The following is a 13,012-nucleotide window of genomic DNA, read 5'->3' as shown; positions in this document are numbered from 1 at the left end:
CAATTAACACCTAGGTGTCTGTGAATCACTTAATTAGCCATAATAATAATAATAGAATATGTCCTGGGTATGACAAAAAACTACATCCGGTAGTGGAGTTTTGACGTGGAAGAATGAGGTTACCCTTTGCCACTATTACCTCCAGGTCACCCTTGAGCAAGGTATACTACCTGTTAGCTCTCCCCGAGGCCGTGAAATACCGGGTTGGCGTCCGGCGGGGGCTAGTCTGTCTCATGGGTAGGGGGGACTCTTCAGCCCTGGTCGGCGACCCCCCTAGTGATGGTGTCACGATGAAAATACTGCTTTGTTGGTGATGCGAAACCACAACCTCATCTTCAAAAGAAAATGATGATTAATTCTGAAAATAACATAGAGAACGACGTCAACGGGAGTGGATCCAATGGTGAAGCTGTCGCGTCCGGCAGGGGTGATGGTGCTACGCAGGCCAGCCTCGGTCGATAACATGCTACTGCGGAATCAACTGTGAGGAGTAGAACTAGAAATCATTGGACAAGAGAAGATAACAGAACAGTGATGGAGTGCTATGTGGCGAGCGAGCCAAACAAGAGGGGTTACCGGAAACGTATGGTAAATATCTGAAGAAGTAGAAATCTTGCTCAGGTATCAGAGCAAAGACTGCTAGACCAAGTTAGGCAAATAAGACTGAAGGGTTGGATAACAGAGTTAGAGATGGAGGAGATCAAGAGACAGATAACAATTGAAAGCAACAGAGGTGACGATGAAAGCCAGGGTGAAAGTGTGGAAAGCGATGCTAACAACAGACGCGAAGATATACAAATAGAATATGATGATACTGTACAGCAGAATAATAAGACATGAACAGCTGAAAATGATGCTAGAAATTTTGACGATGAGGAATTTTCAGACGAGGAAGTAGCGATTGCTGAGAGGCTTTTTGAAGTACTACACCAACCTGAAAGGACAAAGCTACCTGCTCTGAGAGGTCTAAATAAAAGTTCTGTCAAAATAGAAGTTGAAAAGATGAATAACTTGCTGGGTAAAAAAAGAAGCGAAAATATCACTGCGACCAATGATTTGTTATATGCAGCATCAGTTGTTACAACTGAGAGATTAGGTGTAAAGATCACTAGAAAGAAGAGTCAAGGAGAATCTATGTGGAAAAGAAGGTTGCAGAAGCAAGTAAAATACTTGAGGAAAGATCTAAGCCGAGTTGAAGAGTTAAGAAAAGGGAAGACAATTATAACAAGATTTCAAGAACAGCTACAGGGAAAGTATTGGTTAAAAGAAAAGGGTCTCATAACAGTAAGTGAAGAACTAAAACAAAGGATTACAGCTAAATCAGGAAAAAATTACAAGATATTAAGCTAGAATAGATAATTTAGAAAGAATCGACTGTTTCGGGAAAACCAAAGTCGGTTCTATGATGAATTGAATGGCGGAGAGAGAAATGAAGTACGACCTGAAAAGGAAGAAACTATGGAATTTTGGAAGGATATATGGAGCAAACCAACACGGCACAATGAAAACGCAGAATGGCTGCAGGACTTGAAGGAGGAAATTAAAATTGACAGGCAAAATGATGTTGTGATAACCAGGGAAGAGGTAGAAAAGGTTGTTAATAAAATACCAAATTGGAAATCATCAGGACCTGACTTAATTCAGGGCTTCTGGTTGAAAAGATTTACTAATCTGCATGGGAGAATTACATTGCAGCTCAACGAGTGCTTGAGGAAAGGAAATGTACCAAAATGGATGACAAAAGGAAGAACAGTTTTGATAGTCAAAGATCCAGAAAAAGGAAGGGTGCCTAGTAATTATCGTCCAATAACGTGTCTCGCTATGTGCTGGAAATTGTTGACAGGAATATTGGCAGGTGAGATTTATTCTTTTATGGAGGCTAAGAATGTATTACCAGAAGAACAAAAGGGATCGAGGAAAGGATGTAGGGGGTGCTTAGACCAATTGTATATTGACAAGAAAATCATGAAGGAAGTGAAGCAAAGAAAGAAGAATATTGCAATGGGCTGGCTGGATTATAGAAAAGCTTATGATCTAATCCCACATTCATGGTTGAAGGAATGTTTGAACATGTTTGGAGCTGCAGAGAAAGTAAAAAATTTGCTGACCAACAGTATGAAGGAATGGAGCACCATGTTGACATCTTGTGGGGAAGCGATTGGTGAGGTAAAATTTGCCAGAGGAATTTTCCAAGGAGACAGTTTATCACCATTAATGTTTGTGATTGCTATGATACCACTAACGTTAGTACTACGTAAAATGAAAGCGTCCTATAAGTTCAGTTCAAATGGAGAGCAGATAAATCATTTAATGTTCATGGATGACATCAAACTTTATGCGAAGAATGAAAGTGGACTAGATGCATTGATACAGTCTGTCAGAGTTGTTAGTAATGATATAGGTATGGAATTTGGAGTAGAAAAATGTGCAGTGTTGGTTATGAAGCGAGGGAAAGTAGTCGAGTCTAATGGCATTGACTTACCAAATAAGGAAATCATTAGGTCTATACACGAGGAAAATGGTTATAAATACCTTGGAGTTATGGAAGCTGATCAAGTATTAGGTGAAAAGATGAAAGAAAGTCTAAAGAAAGAATATAAGAGAAGAGTGAAAAAGTTTCTGAAATCTAAGCTTGATGGAGGCAATATGATAACTGCCATAAACACTTGGGCTGTTTCAATGATGAGATACACAGCACCTTTCGTTGACGAAGAGCTGAAAGGATGAGCTGAAAGAAATAGATCGGGGTACTCGTAAAATGATGAATATGTACAGATCACTGCATCCCAGAGATAGTGTAGCAAGACTCTACCTACCCCGTAAAGAAGGAGGACGAGGACTTGTAGAAATTGAGGATTGTGTCCAGCTCGCAATTTTGGGGCTTGAAAACCATGTTCAGGATAGCAAAGAAAGGATATTGTCATCAGTGAGATGCGAGGCAGGAGAAAGAGTTGTTGATTCAGTTAATTCTGATTAACGATACTCTTCCTGTAGCTAGAAGTAAACGTAATGCAGCAATCATAGGGGAATTGAATATAAGAGTAAATAAACCTATTTAGCAAGCATTATCACTATGTCATGTATTGGTTTGATTTCACATTGTAAATCAACCGGGGGAGTATGCTGGATGGGCTAGACCCAGACTCTCTGTATCGAAATCGACAAAGCTATGAAGCAGCTAAATCCTGAATCAATGCAAAGCATATTTTCAGTTAAATCATCTGCTAATCGCATGATTTGTTGCATCCACGAATCAAACCATTGCCCTAATCAAACGAACATTGGTACAAATAGACTAACAGCCTTAGGGCCTCAGATATGCACTGGACTTCCAAATGAAATTAAATCTGCTAGAAATAAACAAATGTTTAAGAGATTGATAAAACAATGGGATAGAGTGGAATGTAGCTGTAATTCATGGCAATTTGAAAACACAACGTCGATCAAAATGAATAAAAAAATCTATGAATGTGTACTGTTAAAGTAGGGTCGCACTTTAGTTAATAGAAAATTAGTTATATTCTATATTGTGAATACTTTCAAAATTTATTAGCATTTCTTATTTTGTATAATAAGAAGCTATTTCTAGTATTTTTATTCGAGCTAAAATAACATGACACTATGTTACAAAGTTTAACGTGGTACAACATTCAAAAATGGCTTTGAGAAAAGCAAAAATGTGAATATACTGAAGCTTTTTGTTAGACACTCGTCTGAGTATGAAACGTCAGAACATGGGTCGACAACTCTTCACTAGGAATTATATATATATAGCCAATGTTGTGGATCAAAATAGGCCAATCAGAAACGCGAGCACATGACTGTTTAGGTTGCCTAATCAGTGCCGCTTGCCTATTGAAAATATTACCTATGGAGTCCTAAGGTGAAAATGAACTCCTTCTGTCTACACGGCAGCGGTCTTCTCACGTTGACGTGGATGAATTCCAAAACTGCTAGATGGAACGACGATCAGGTTCTACCAACAATCCGAAACATATCGCCATTAAAGTTTTTCGATCTTGAGGAACTTTGAAACGACTTAACTACGTTTAGATGATCCAGTTGTTTTTTCATAGTGTCATTTATCAGAGAGTAATTAATAGCGCTACATAGTTCCTTCGGATGACAATTAAAGAATTAGTCTCAACAAAAAATGTATTAAGCTTTTTAGATGTCTATTTAGGGATACAAATTTTAAGATTATGCAATTTTCTCGTGAAAACGAGGCTTTTGGCGCCCCTTAACAGACCATAATTCAATTTTAAGCATTTATGCGCAAGAAATGTGCTTAATTAACTTCAAGACTTTAACTTTTTCCCATTAAAACTGTTTTTTCATTGATTACTTTCATATACACAAAAACGAGACTTCAAACATGAAAAAGAGGCTGATGGCCCCCAAAAAACCCCATAAAACATCGATTTTCGAAATCAGCACCCTTGAATCGACCAAAAGCACTTGGCCCCATAAATTTCGCCCTCGAGTGACCATCCCCCTATTCTCCGCCTGGTCTATTAGAGTCAAAGATATCACGAAGTCATTAAAATCCCCAAAAAGGGGTCATCTTTATGCGTAAAGCCACAGTGTAAAATTCCAGAATAAAAGGTGAAAGCATGCGAAACCGAAGTAAAATACTTGGCTTAAATAAATGCGAATTTAAATAAGATATAATAAAAAGATTTCCTACCCCTGCATAAATTTCAGCCAGCGACTCGCAGTGGTACAATATAAACACTTTGAAGTAATTATGCTGGAGATGCTCTATTTCTTTGCCGCAACGGTACTACAAAGAGAAACTGCGTAATTTTAAAAGATGCTATTTTTTACTTTATGGTATCAAGACAAGTAATCAGTAAAAGAATTTGCATTAAAAAATAAGGAATATAATCAAGCAAACTTAGATTTCAGAAGATATTTTAAAAATTATAGTATCCTTGGAGTGAAGGCTTTCCGTGAAGGAGCGAAGCAGGTCACTTTATATTTCTCAGCCACTTTTCACCCTCATTTTTTTTAATATAAAATTTCTGGAATAGGTATTTCAAAGTTCTCTCTCTCCTTCTGGTTTCTCGGGGTAAATGTCATCAAGACACTTTGGTGACGTTTTACCTTTACATTGTAGCACTGCTTACATTGGTCTTTATCGACTATCCGGTTATTTGTTAATCGTTAAGACAATCCTTTCGAGTTATTTCCCGTTGGTCCACTGTGCTAAGCCTGGGAGTGGCTATGGCCTTGGACTACGACAAATGCACAACCTTATCACGTGTATATATTGTTTCCTGTATGAGAATGACTCGTTGTACATAGTACATATCACGTGCTCCTCTACTCTTTTCTAATTACACGCGATATCTACAATGGTGAGTAGAACCTAACTTTGACAACAATAGGAATTCCCATCAAAAAGTGTACCATGTCATTACCCCATAAAGTCCGGATATGGTAGAGTAAACAAAGCAAAATCAACATGCTTTGAATGCAAGTCTAATTTTCTAAATCTTCCAAATGGGAAATATTGAATTGGTTCATCTTCATGCCACCGAAACCCTTGGTCTCATCTTTCCCCAACTGCAGCCTCCTTCCCTGACTTGTTTATGTACATGCCGCATTGCGCTTCTGCGACCTTAGACGACTGACCATAATGCAATTTCATAGTCTTCAAAAATTTTTTGGCACTTTAACTTCCAATAATAAAGGGGTGCATTTTCTCATATGCGTTTATCAGATGTTTTAGTTGATTTTTGCTGAATTTAGCAATCTAGAACAAAAAACCAACTTCGCAGCGCCACCAAGAATGACAAAAACACAACAACGTTTAGTCCTTCTTACTCGAATGCTATTAATGTTGTACTGTTAAAGTATCCTGTTATGTGTTTTCAACAGTTTTGAATTGAATACATCAAATTAATGAAACAGAGAAAGATACTAAATGCCAGTAACCAAATGTCAGAAAATTCTTAGAAAGCTAAGACTTGCACAACGCTTTGAACAACATTTAAAAAATTTCAAGCAATTTTAAAAGAAGGCAAATTTTCAAACGTCTTTGAACGTCTGCATTTTCTTTCTTCGGAAATAGATTCAATAAAACTTGGTAGCTGTCTTCCCTATACCCCCTTTCTTGTAATACGGCTCAATGCCCGCGAACGCCGTTGCAAGAATTGCTCTGATTCATTTTATTTTCTAATGTTATTCCAAGCTGTTTATCTAAAATTCTTCATAAGATTGTCTTAGCTGACATAATGCATTTGCATTTTGCATTTACATTTTGGATGTGAAACTCTAGGGCAACTAGACACACCAAAAACGCCATTTCCGTTTCTACCCTTCTGTTGAAAAAGTCTCATGAATTATATCGATATTATGTGCATTGAGGTATCAGATTAAATCCTGTTCATTAGGAAATCAACAATTTCCATTAATATCCGCTATTGCAACAACGTGATGTATGTACGTCAGAGTCAGACGTGGGAGAGAGGTGCAATGAAAGATGATGCTGATGCGAATGTGGGTTATTACGACGTCAGGAACCTTATCCCTCAGCTCACGCGACTTGAGAAAAATCTTCTAGTTCATTTATCAATTATACAGGACTGGCAGTGATTGAAAAGACTTTGCTTGCCTTAGCGGCACGCTTAGGACACATCGAGGATTGTTTTAACGTACGTCTTGCCTGACATGAATTGTATTAATGATGGCAGTATATTATGTATTCAGGAAAGTTTCTTGCAATTATCTTTTAAACTAATCTATTTTAAACTTTAATAAAAATTCAGAGAGGTTTTCCCTTCTATAACAGAGCAATTGAAGACGTCAAATGTTCTCCTACAAAAAAAGGCTTCCAGCCAAAATGTTTTATTAACAACCAGAGATAATCCAGATTGTTATTGAAGATAGAAAACGAAGCAAAATTCACACTTCAAACGGCTCATTTCTGGCCAAAATAACATTTAATTTACGAAGACTCTTTCGCATTTGCCTTTGAATTTGTTAATAAAAAATTTGCAGTGACCGCTTCTAGGTCACCTCAGTATGTTTCTTGCTACTTCAGATCGCAAAATTCTGTGTGCAAAGAAGTAGAATATTGAGATATAAAATTGAGGTTATGGTTCAAAAGTTCTTCTACGACTTTGCAGCTGAATTGCTCTTATTATGCATTAGGGAATCGCTGACTACAGTGCTGAAGGGTAGTGTTCAGGAGGCATCGGCCAAAAAAGTAAGTAAAAAGTAAAAAGTAACTCCACAAGTACATGGACATATGGTATAACATCCGTGATTGTAACATCCATTAATTGACACTTCACTATTCAAACAAAGCAGCCTCAATGATTCTAAAACTTGACAAAGAGATTTTCCAAAACGATCACCCTTAAAAAACAACATCAAAGAGATATCAGGAACGCAAGCAGTGCAACTCTTTGAAACGAACCAAAACCCGTTATCGAGTGGTTTTCAAACTAAAATCTGTATCTAGAACTTACAAAATAGTCCGCAAAGCATACCAACGACGGTTTTTGATGACTTCCAAATTTTGAAGTCTGTAAAAGAGGTAAAAGTTTGCTTCATTTAAACAGAAATAACAAATTAAAAGCGTGTCAGTAAATCTCTTCTCTAGTTTCTTCGATTGGTAGATACGGTGTGTGCCAGGGAGATAGAGGCATCTGAAACAGATGGCAAACTTTCACTATTTAGAGAGCAAGGCTATTCCCTTATTCTATTCCAGACTATTCTATATTAAAAAATGCCAAGATCTTTGAAAAAACAAACGTGTTTTTCTTTACTCGTGTTCACTGCATTCATGAAAAAATTAATTGATGATTTGCTAAAAACTGAAATTGGGTTCTGAAACATAAAAACAGTACATAAGGGCTTTTGTTGTAGTCAAAAACTGCGTACACATAATGTAAATAATCCGACAAGAGAATATTAACAAAAAACGATTACCAATAACATAATGTACCCGAATGGTTAGGAAAAGGTCTCGTAGCAGAGGTAACATTTACGCCCAAGAAAATCAGCCAATAAAAATTGCTGCTACACGGAAAAATTGTTGCTATGGCAAAAAATTTATTTGATACGATTCAAAACTCAGATTATAAAACAATTGTTTAAGCGTCTTCGCCTCTACACGTTTTTTAACAGGGTTGTAGCTCATTCATATATAATGAAAGTTGAATTCTAACGGTAGCTTACAGATCTGATCAATTTTGACATGAGTTACTCCTGAAGAAAAGAAGCTCTGTCATCGCTACACAAAGGAAAAGACAATTTGCGCAAAGCCAGTCATACAGAGATACTAATTCTTCTTACAGTGCCTCTTTAAGAGCTTTCAGGTATCCATTGGACAGGATAAGAAAATTGTCATCGGTAAAGTGATGTACAAGCGACTTATTCTAATAATAATTAATGAACCTAGAATGGATCCCTGTGATACACAACACGATACCGTCATTAAACCAGAATGAAAAAATCCGATGTGAGCTGTTCCTCTTGCTCCATGGTGGTAGAGATTGTCTAGTGATATCCTGTGACTGACAGTGTCAAAAGCATCTTGTAGATTAAAAACTTCATTCTATATAACGTTTTTTTATGTTTTCAACCAAGTTCATGAGTTGGTCAGTCTTGAAGGCTCTATTTTCCAAACCAAACTGGAGGTCATGAAGAATTTTGATTTTTGATATGAAATTGGACTTTATAGTACATTTGTCTTTAAAAAAGTTTACTTCTATTTCATGCTAGTGAAATGCATCTGTACTTATTAAATCTTTCATGACGCAGTTACGAAATATGCCAAAGTCTTGCTTTTTCAAAGATTGATAGGATATGGCTGTCTTGAAAACAATTCTGAAATTGGAATTTGCAGAAACTAGCAAAGAAATCACACTTGTCTTTCAAAACGTTTTCTGGGGAGCTAAAAGGTCCCGGAATATATCTGGTAAAGTGGCCAAGGAACGCTGATAATAAGGCTTTTTAATCTTGTGACACGTGACAATCAATCAGGTTATTTTAAAAATGGCCAGGAAAAAGGCTATAGATTATGAAATAACTTATTACAGGTAAGTTGCTTATTAGAAGTAATAACATATTAAATTATTAGAAGTAACTTACTTGAAATCATGAAAAACATTTCAGAATTAAATAGTAACATGAATCTTACACAGTTTGATGAAGACTCTTCACTTGAAGGAATGATTTCGCAATCTGTTTTCAATATTTTTGATGTCTAAGAAGCCAAAGAATGAAAATTAAAATGTATCAATACCAAAATTACTAATGGAAGCTTAACACAATAAAAAGGTTGGAAACTGGATTTTCTACTTTGTTTGAGTGTCTTTAAATGCTGCAATATAAACTATAATTTATATCCTGCAATATAAACTATTCAATTCTTTAACTTCTTTCAATCTATCTGCAATTGAAATTTCGTATTAGGGAAAAGGGTGATTGAAGAACTATCGGACAGAAACCAAAATGCACTGTATTCTTCTTGAAAGAACACTTCAGGATGTACAGTGTACTAATTCTTTGAAGCAGATACAGCAATTATCATAAAACAAGATAGGTCTTACTGCAGTACTTCAGCAAACCTCTGCATGCTACACAATCAGCTAGAGTCATATCGATATGTAACGTCTGCTTACTAAGCTAAACTTTAATGAGATTTTATAAGCAAAACAATAGTTTCCTCCTCATTTAACTTCTGCTACCTCAATTCAAGATAACAGACTCTCTACCATGTTAGTTTCTAGAAACTGAATAAAGTGGCTTACTTTATATCCTTTATGATGAAAAAATTCTATAATTTGGTTCCAAAAAGGCGGGGCTTCATTTTCAATATTCCAAAATGAAATATTCTTCCTTGTTCTTTCTGCCAAAAAAATACTTAATTAAAAATTGGTTTATAGCTACAGATATCAACAGAACAATCCCGCACAAGGTGATAACAATGATAATAATTTAGCTAAAATACACAAATATGAGCTTTCTGCAAAGCGTAAAAGGCAGAAATAGCAGCGTATACCACGTGAATAATATCGAGAACCATATCTATTGTACATTGGAGTACGGCAGATTAATAAGCTACGATCGCCAGCAGATAGATTTAACAAACCCTTTATCGTTTTCTCAAAAGTTTCCAAGTCGTTCTGGTATGTGACCTGATGAAAGATAAACAAATGTTACTAAAGAGCCTAAATTGAGGAATCTAATACAGTTAAAAGATCATGGAATTTGTGACAAAAATTAGGAATTCATTTGCAAAAAGAAATACTTCAAAATCTGAAATCTTCAAAAATTATGAAACATTAATAAGGAGTTTCAGTTGCTTGATAAAGTGTTTCGTTTAAAATGTTACAAGAACTAACATATTTTGAGAATTTAAAAAAAAATAGAGAAATCTTCCTCAAAATTCACCAAATAACGTCGGATATACGTCAATGGTCAAGCAGTTTCTTTTCAGTTAAACGTTCGCCATTGCAAATTGCCGTAAGAACACTCTGCAATTTATTCCATACTTGCAAGGCACTCGGTTCTTTCTCTTGATTAAGTGAAGAATGATTTGTAACCATGTCTACCGGTCTCGCTAAAGTAAATCGGCTGACGAACGATTGAAGACAGTACTGTTTTGCATTTGACATAAACTTCAATTATTTAACACCAAGTCCGTTATCAATTTTTCCGTGGTTCAAAAAATACTAATGGCTTTGAAAAAGATGATCATTTTGAAACATTTTGAAACATACTAAAGCATTTTATCCTACCCTCTTTACAGGAGAGTTATGCAATGTTTTCAGGCGCGATTTTTTCAATGACAAAATGTGTCATGTATTAAAAAAGGTTGATAAACATCACAATATAAATAAAACTCTAAGCTAGGTCAATCAGAAATGGAAACACATGACTCTAAAGGTTTTCCAATCAGTGCCTATTGAAAATATAACCAATCATAACGGTATTTTTATTTTTATGTATATATATTGGATACTCATATTATACACTGTGGATACACCGTGGTAAAAATATCAGACAATTTTTTGAAAATATTTTCTAGTTTTTCAGGTTTTTCTAGTTTTTCTATATTCTATTTTTTATATTTCTAGTTTTTTCTATAATTTCTAGTTTTTCTAGATTTAGGCGTCAGTGAATGTAACTCTCCATTTACCAGTTAATCAGTTTGTCTCAATGCAAATGGGATGTAGCTGTAACGTTTTATGGATCATCTTTCTTGTAGAAATGCTGTGAAATTCAAGTATTTTGCAACATATGCCATATCATTCTATTAAGTTATTCAAACACTGTTCACCGAAATTTTTTGTTCTTCTATACTAGACTTACAAGCTACAACTGCGAGTGGTGACGTCACAGCACCCAAAGCGCCAACCATAATGAAAACACACGTATAAACGACGATTTCATCCCCTTTGATCGGGCTCAGTATTTGAATCTAAATCTCATGGCAATTTCTTCTAGTTCATTGAGACACCATCGCCTTGCATTTAAGGGCCAGCCCATTTCTCGTATGAACATATTCTCGGTTTCAATGAAATATTCTGTTCCTTTGCTATAATTAGGAAAATAGGTTTTCCCATTGGCATTAGTCCGGGATTAGTTTGCTTCGAAGGAACGAAATACGAGGTCTAATTTAAACATAAAACCGCACTGTATTTAACCATCTCTGTCTGGGCTGTATGTGTTTCCTTGGAAAACGTGGGAAAAGGTGCAAATCTTTTAACAAAGTTGTTTTACATATTTAGGTTTTAAAATCATTTTCTTGATTTTGAATAATTGTAACGTAAAAAGTTCAATTTATTATTCACAATTTTCTTCAAAATGTGCAAAAACCGAAAAGCAGATGGGCTGTTGCACGTGAGCAAGGCAGTTGAATAAGTATGCGAAATATCAAGAAGCTTAAGCTTGAATAAAAAATCCCGCTTTTAGACCAGTTAAATGGTCGCTACGGATTTGTCTCTCTGCGTCAAAATGTTTTAATTGAAATTTTACGTATTTATAATAATTCTTGTAATCGTCTCATCGTGATAGCAGACTCCTTCGAACTCTTTACAAGAGGCATTGCTTATTTCTTAGACAAGTGATAAGTTTTTCTTTGTATCAAAAGATGTATCAAAAAATTGAACGGCAAGACTGTTTTCAAAGAGCTTTAAGAAAACAAGATAAATATTAGCATGTCAGCTTTAGGTAATGCACTAAAACCACTCGCTTGTGGAACTTTGCATTTACCTTGGTTCTCAAAAGTCATTACAGCTAAGTATACCGAAGCTGTAAAACAATTGAGAAATCGATTATTTGGTAGCCAGTTTTTCTCATTCAGAAAATTCCTGACAAGCCCGTCCTTACTGGCATTTAAGTTCCTTCTGCTTGTGTTTCTGCTTTTATCTCTAGAGAGAAACAAGTTTGAGGGAGATGCTTTGAGGACGAAGCTTGAGGGAGACGTTTTGAGGACCAAGCTTGGGGGAGATGCTTTGAGGACCACGCTTGAGGGAGATGCTTTGAGGACCAAGCTTGAGGGAGACGTTTCGAGGACCACGCTTGAGGAAGACGTTTTGAGGACCAAGCTTGAAGGAGATGCTTTGAGGACCAAGCTTGAAGGAGATGCTTTGAGGACCAAGCTTGAGGGAGACATTTTGAGGACCAAGCTTGAGGGAGACGTTTTGAGGACCAAGTTTGAGGAGAATAGTTAATCACGCGAGAGTCAATTCGCCTCATGCAATCTTTTTACACATTTCAATGCTTTATCAAACTTTGAGCTCTTTAAGCTCTTCAAATCTCTTAAGATTCGTAAATATTTGTGTCACAAGCAAAAAGATAGAATTTTGGCTTTATCGAAACACTAGGTAAGTCATTTATGGATCAAAGAAAGGGATGTGTCTGGGGACAGATCCCTAAAACACGCCACAGTTGATTTCGAACAGAAAAAAGCGTAGATTAATTGACAAAAGATTATTCTACGCAGTGATTATAATAGTGGTAGAGATTTAAGTGTGGGTTTAGTGTAGTC

General features: G+C 36.1%; 1 protein-coding gene across 2 annotated transcripts in view; it reads right to left on the bottom strand.

The window, feature by feature from the left end:
• The window catches only part of LOC135682135 (D-ribitol-5-phosphate cytidylyltransferase), a 38,100-nt gene that overhangs the window by 11,919 nt on the left and 13,169 nt on the right, over positions 1 to 13,012 (bottom strand). The window contains exons 10-14 of one of the 2 annotated variants that reach the window (XR_010515667.2): positions 10,109 to 10,154; positions 9,768 to 9,865; positions 9,155 to 9,220; positions 7,479 to 7,535; positions 4,688 to 4,796 (exon numbers count right to left, since the gene is read on the bottom strand). Coding sequence is in view for 1 of the 2 variants with exons in the window: in XM_065196876.2 (XP_065052948.2) it covers positions 4,688 to 4,783; positions 7,479 to 7,535; positions 9,155 to 9,220; positions 9,768 to 9,865; positions 10,109 to 10,154 (363 nt within the window). In the remaining variant the exon portion in view is untranslated. The remainder of the gene's footprint in view (positions 1 to 4,687; positions 4,797 to 7,478; positions 7,536 to 9,154; positions 9,221 to 9,767; positions 9,866 to 10,108; positions 10,155 to 13,012) is intronic. The other variant, XM_065196876.2, reaches the window with a different exon arrangement.

This window comes from Rhopilema esculentum, chromosome 16 (assembly GCF_057945365.1).
Source record: "Rhopilema esculentum isolate cy_ngs chromosome 16, ASM5794536v1, whole genome shotgun sequence".
Classification (NCBI taxonomy): domain Eukaryota; kingdom Metazoa; phylum Cnidaria; class Scyphozoa; order Rhizostomeae; family Rhizostomatidae; genus Rhopilema; species Rhopilema esculentum.
This window is presented reverse-complemented; position numbering and strand designations above follow the sequence as displayed.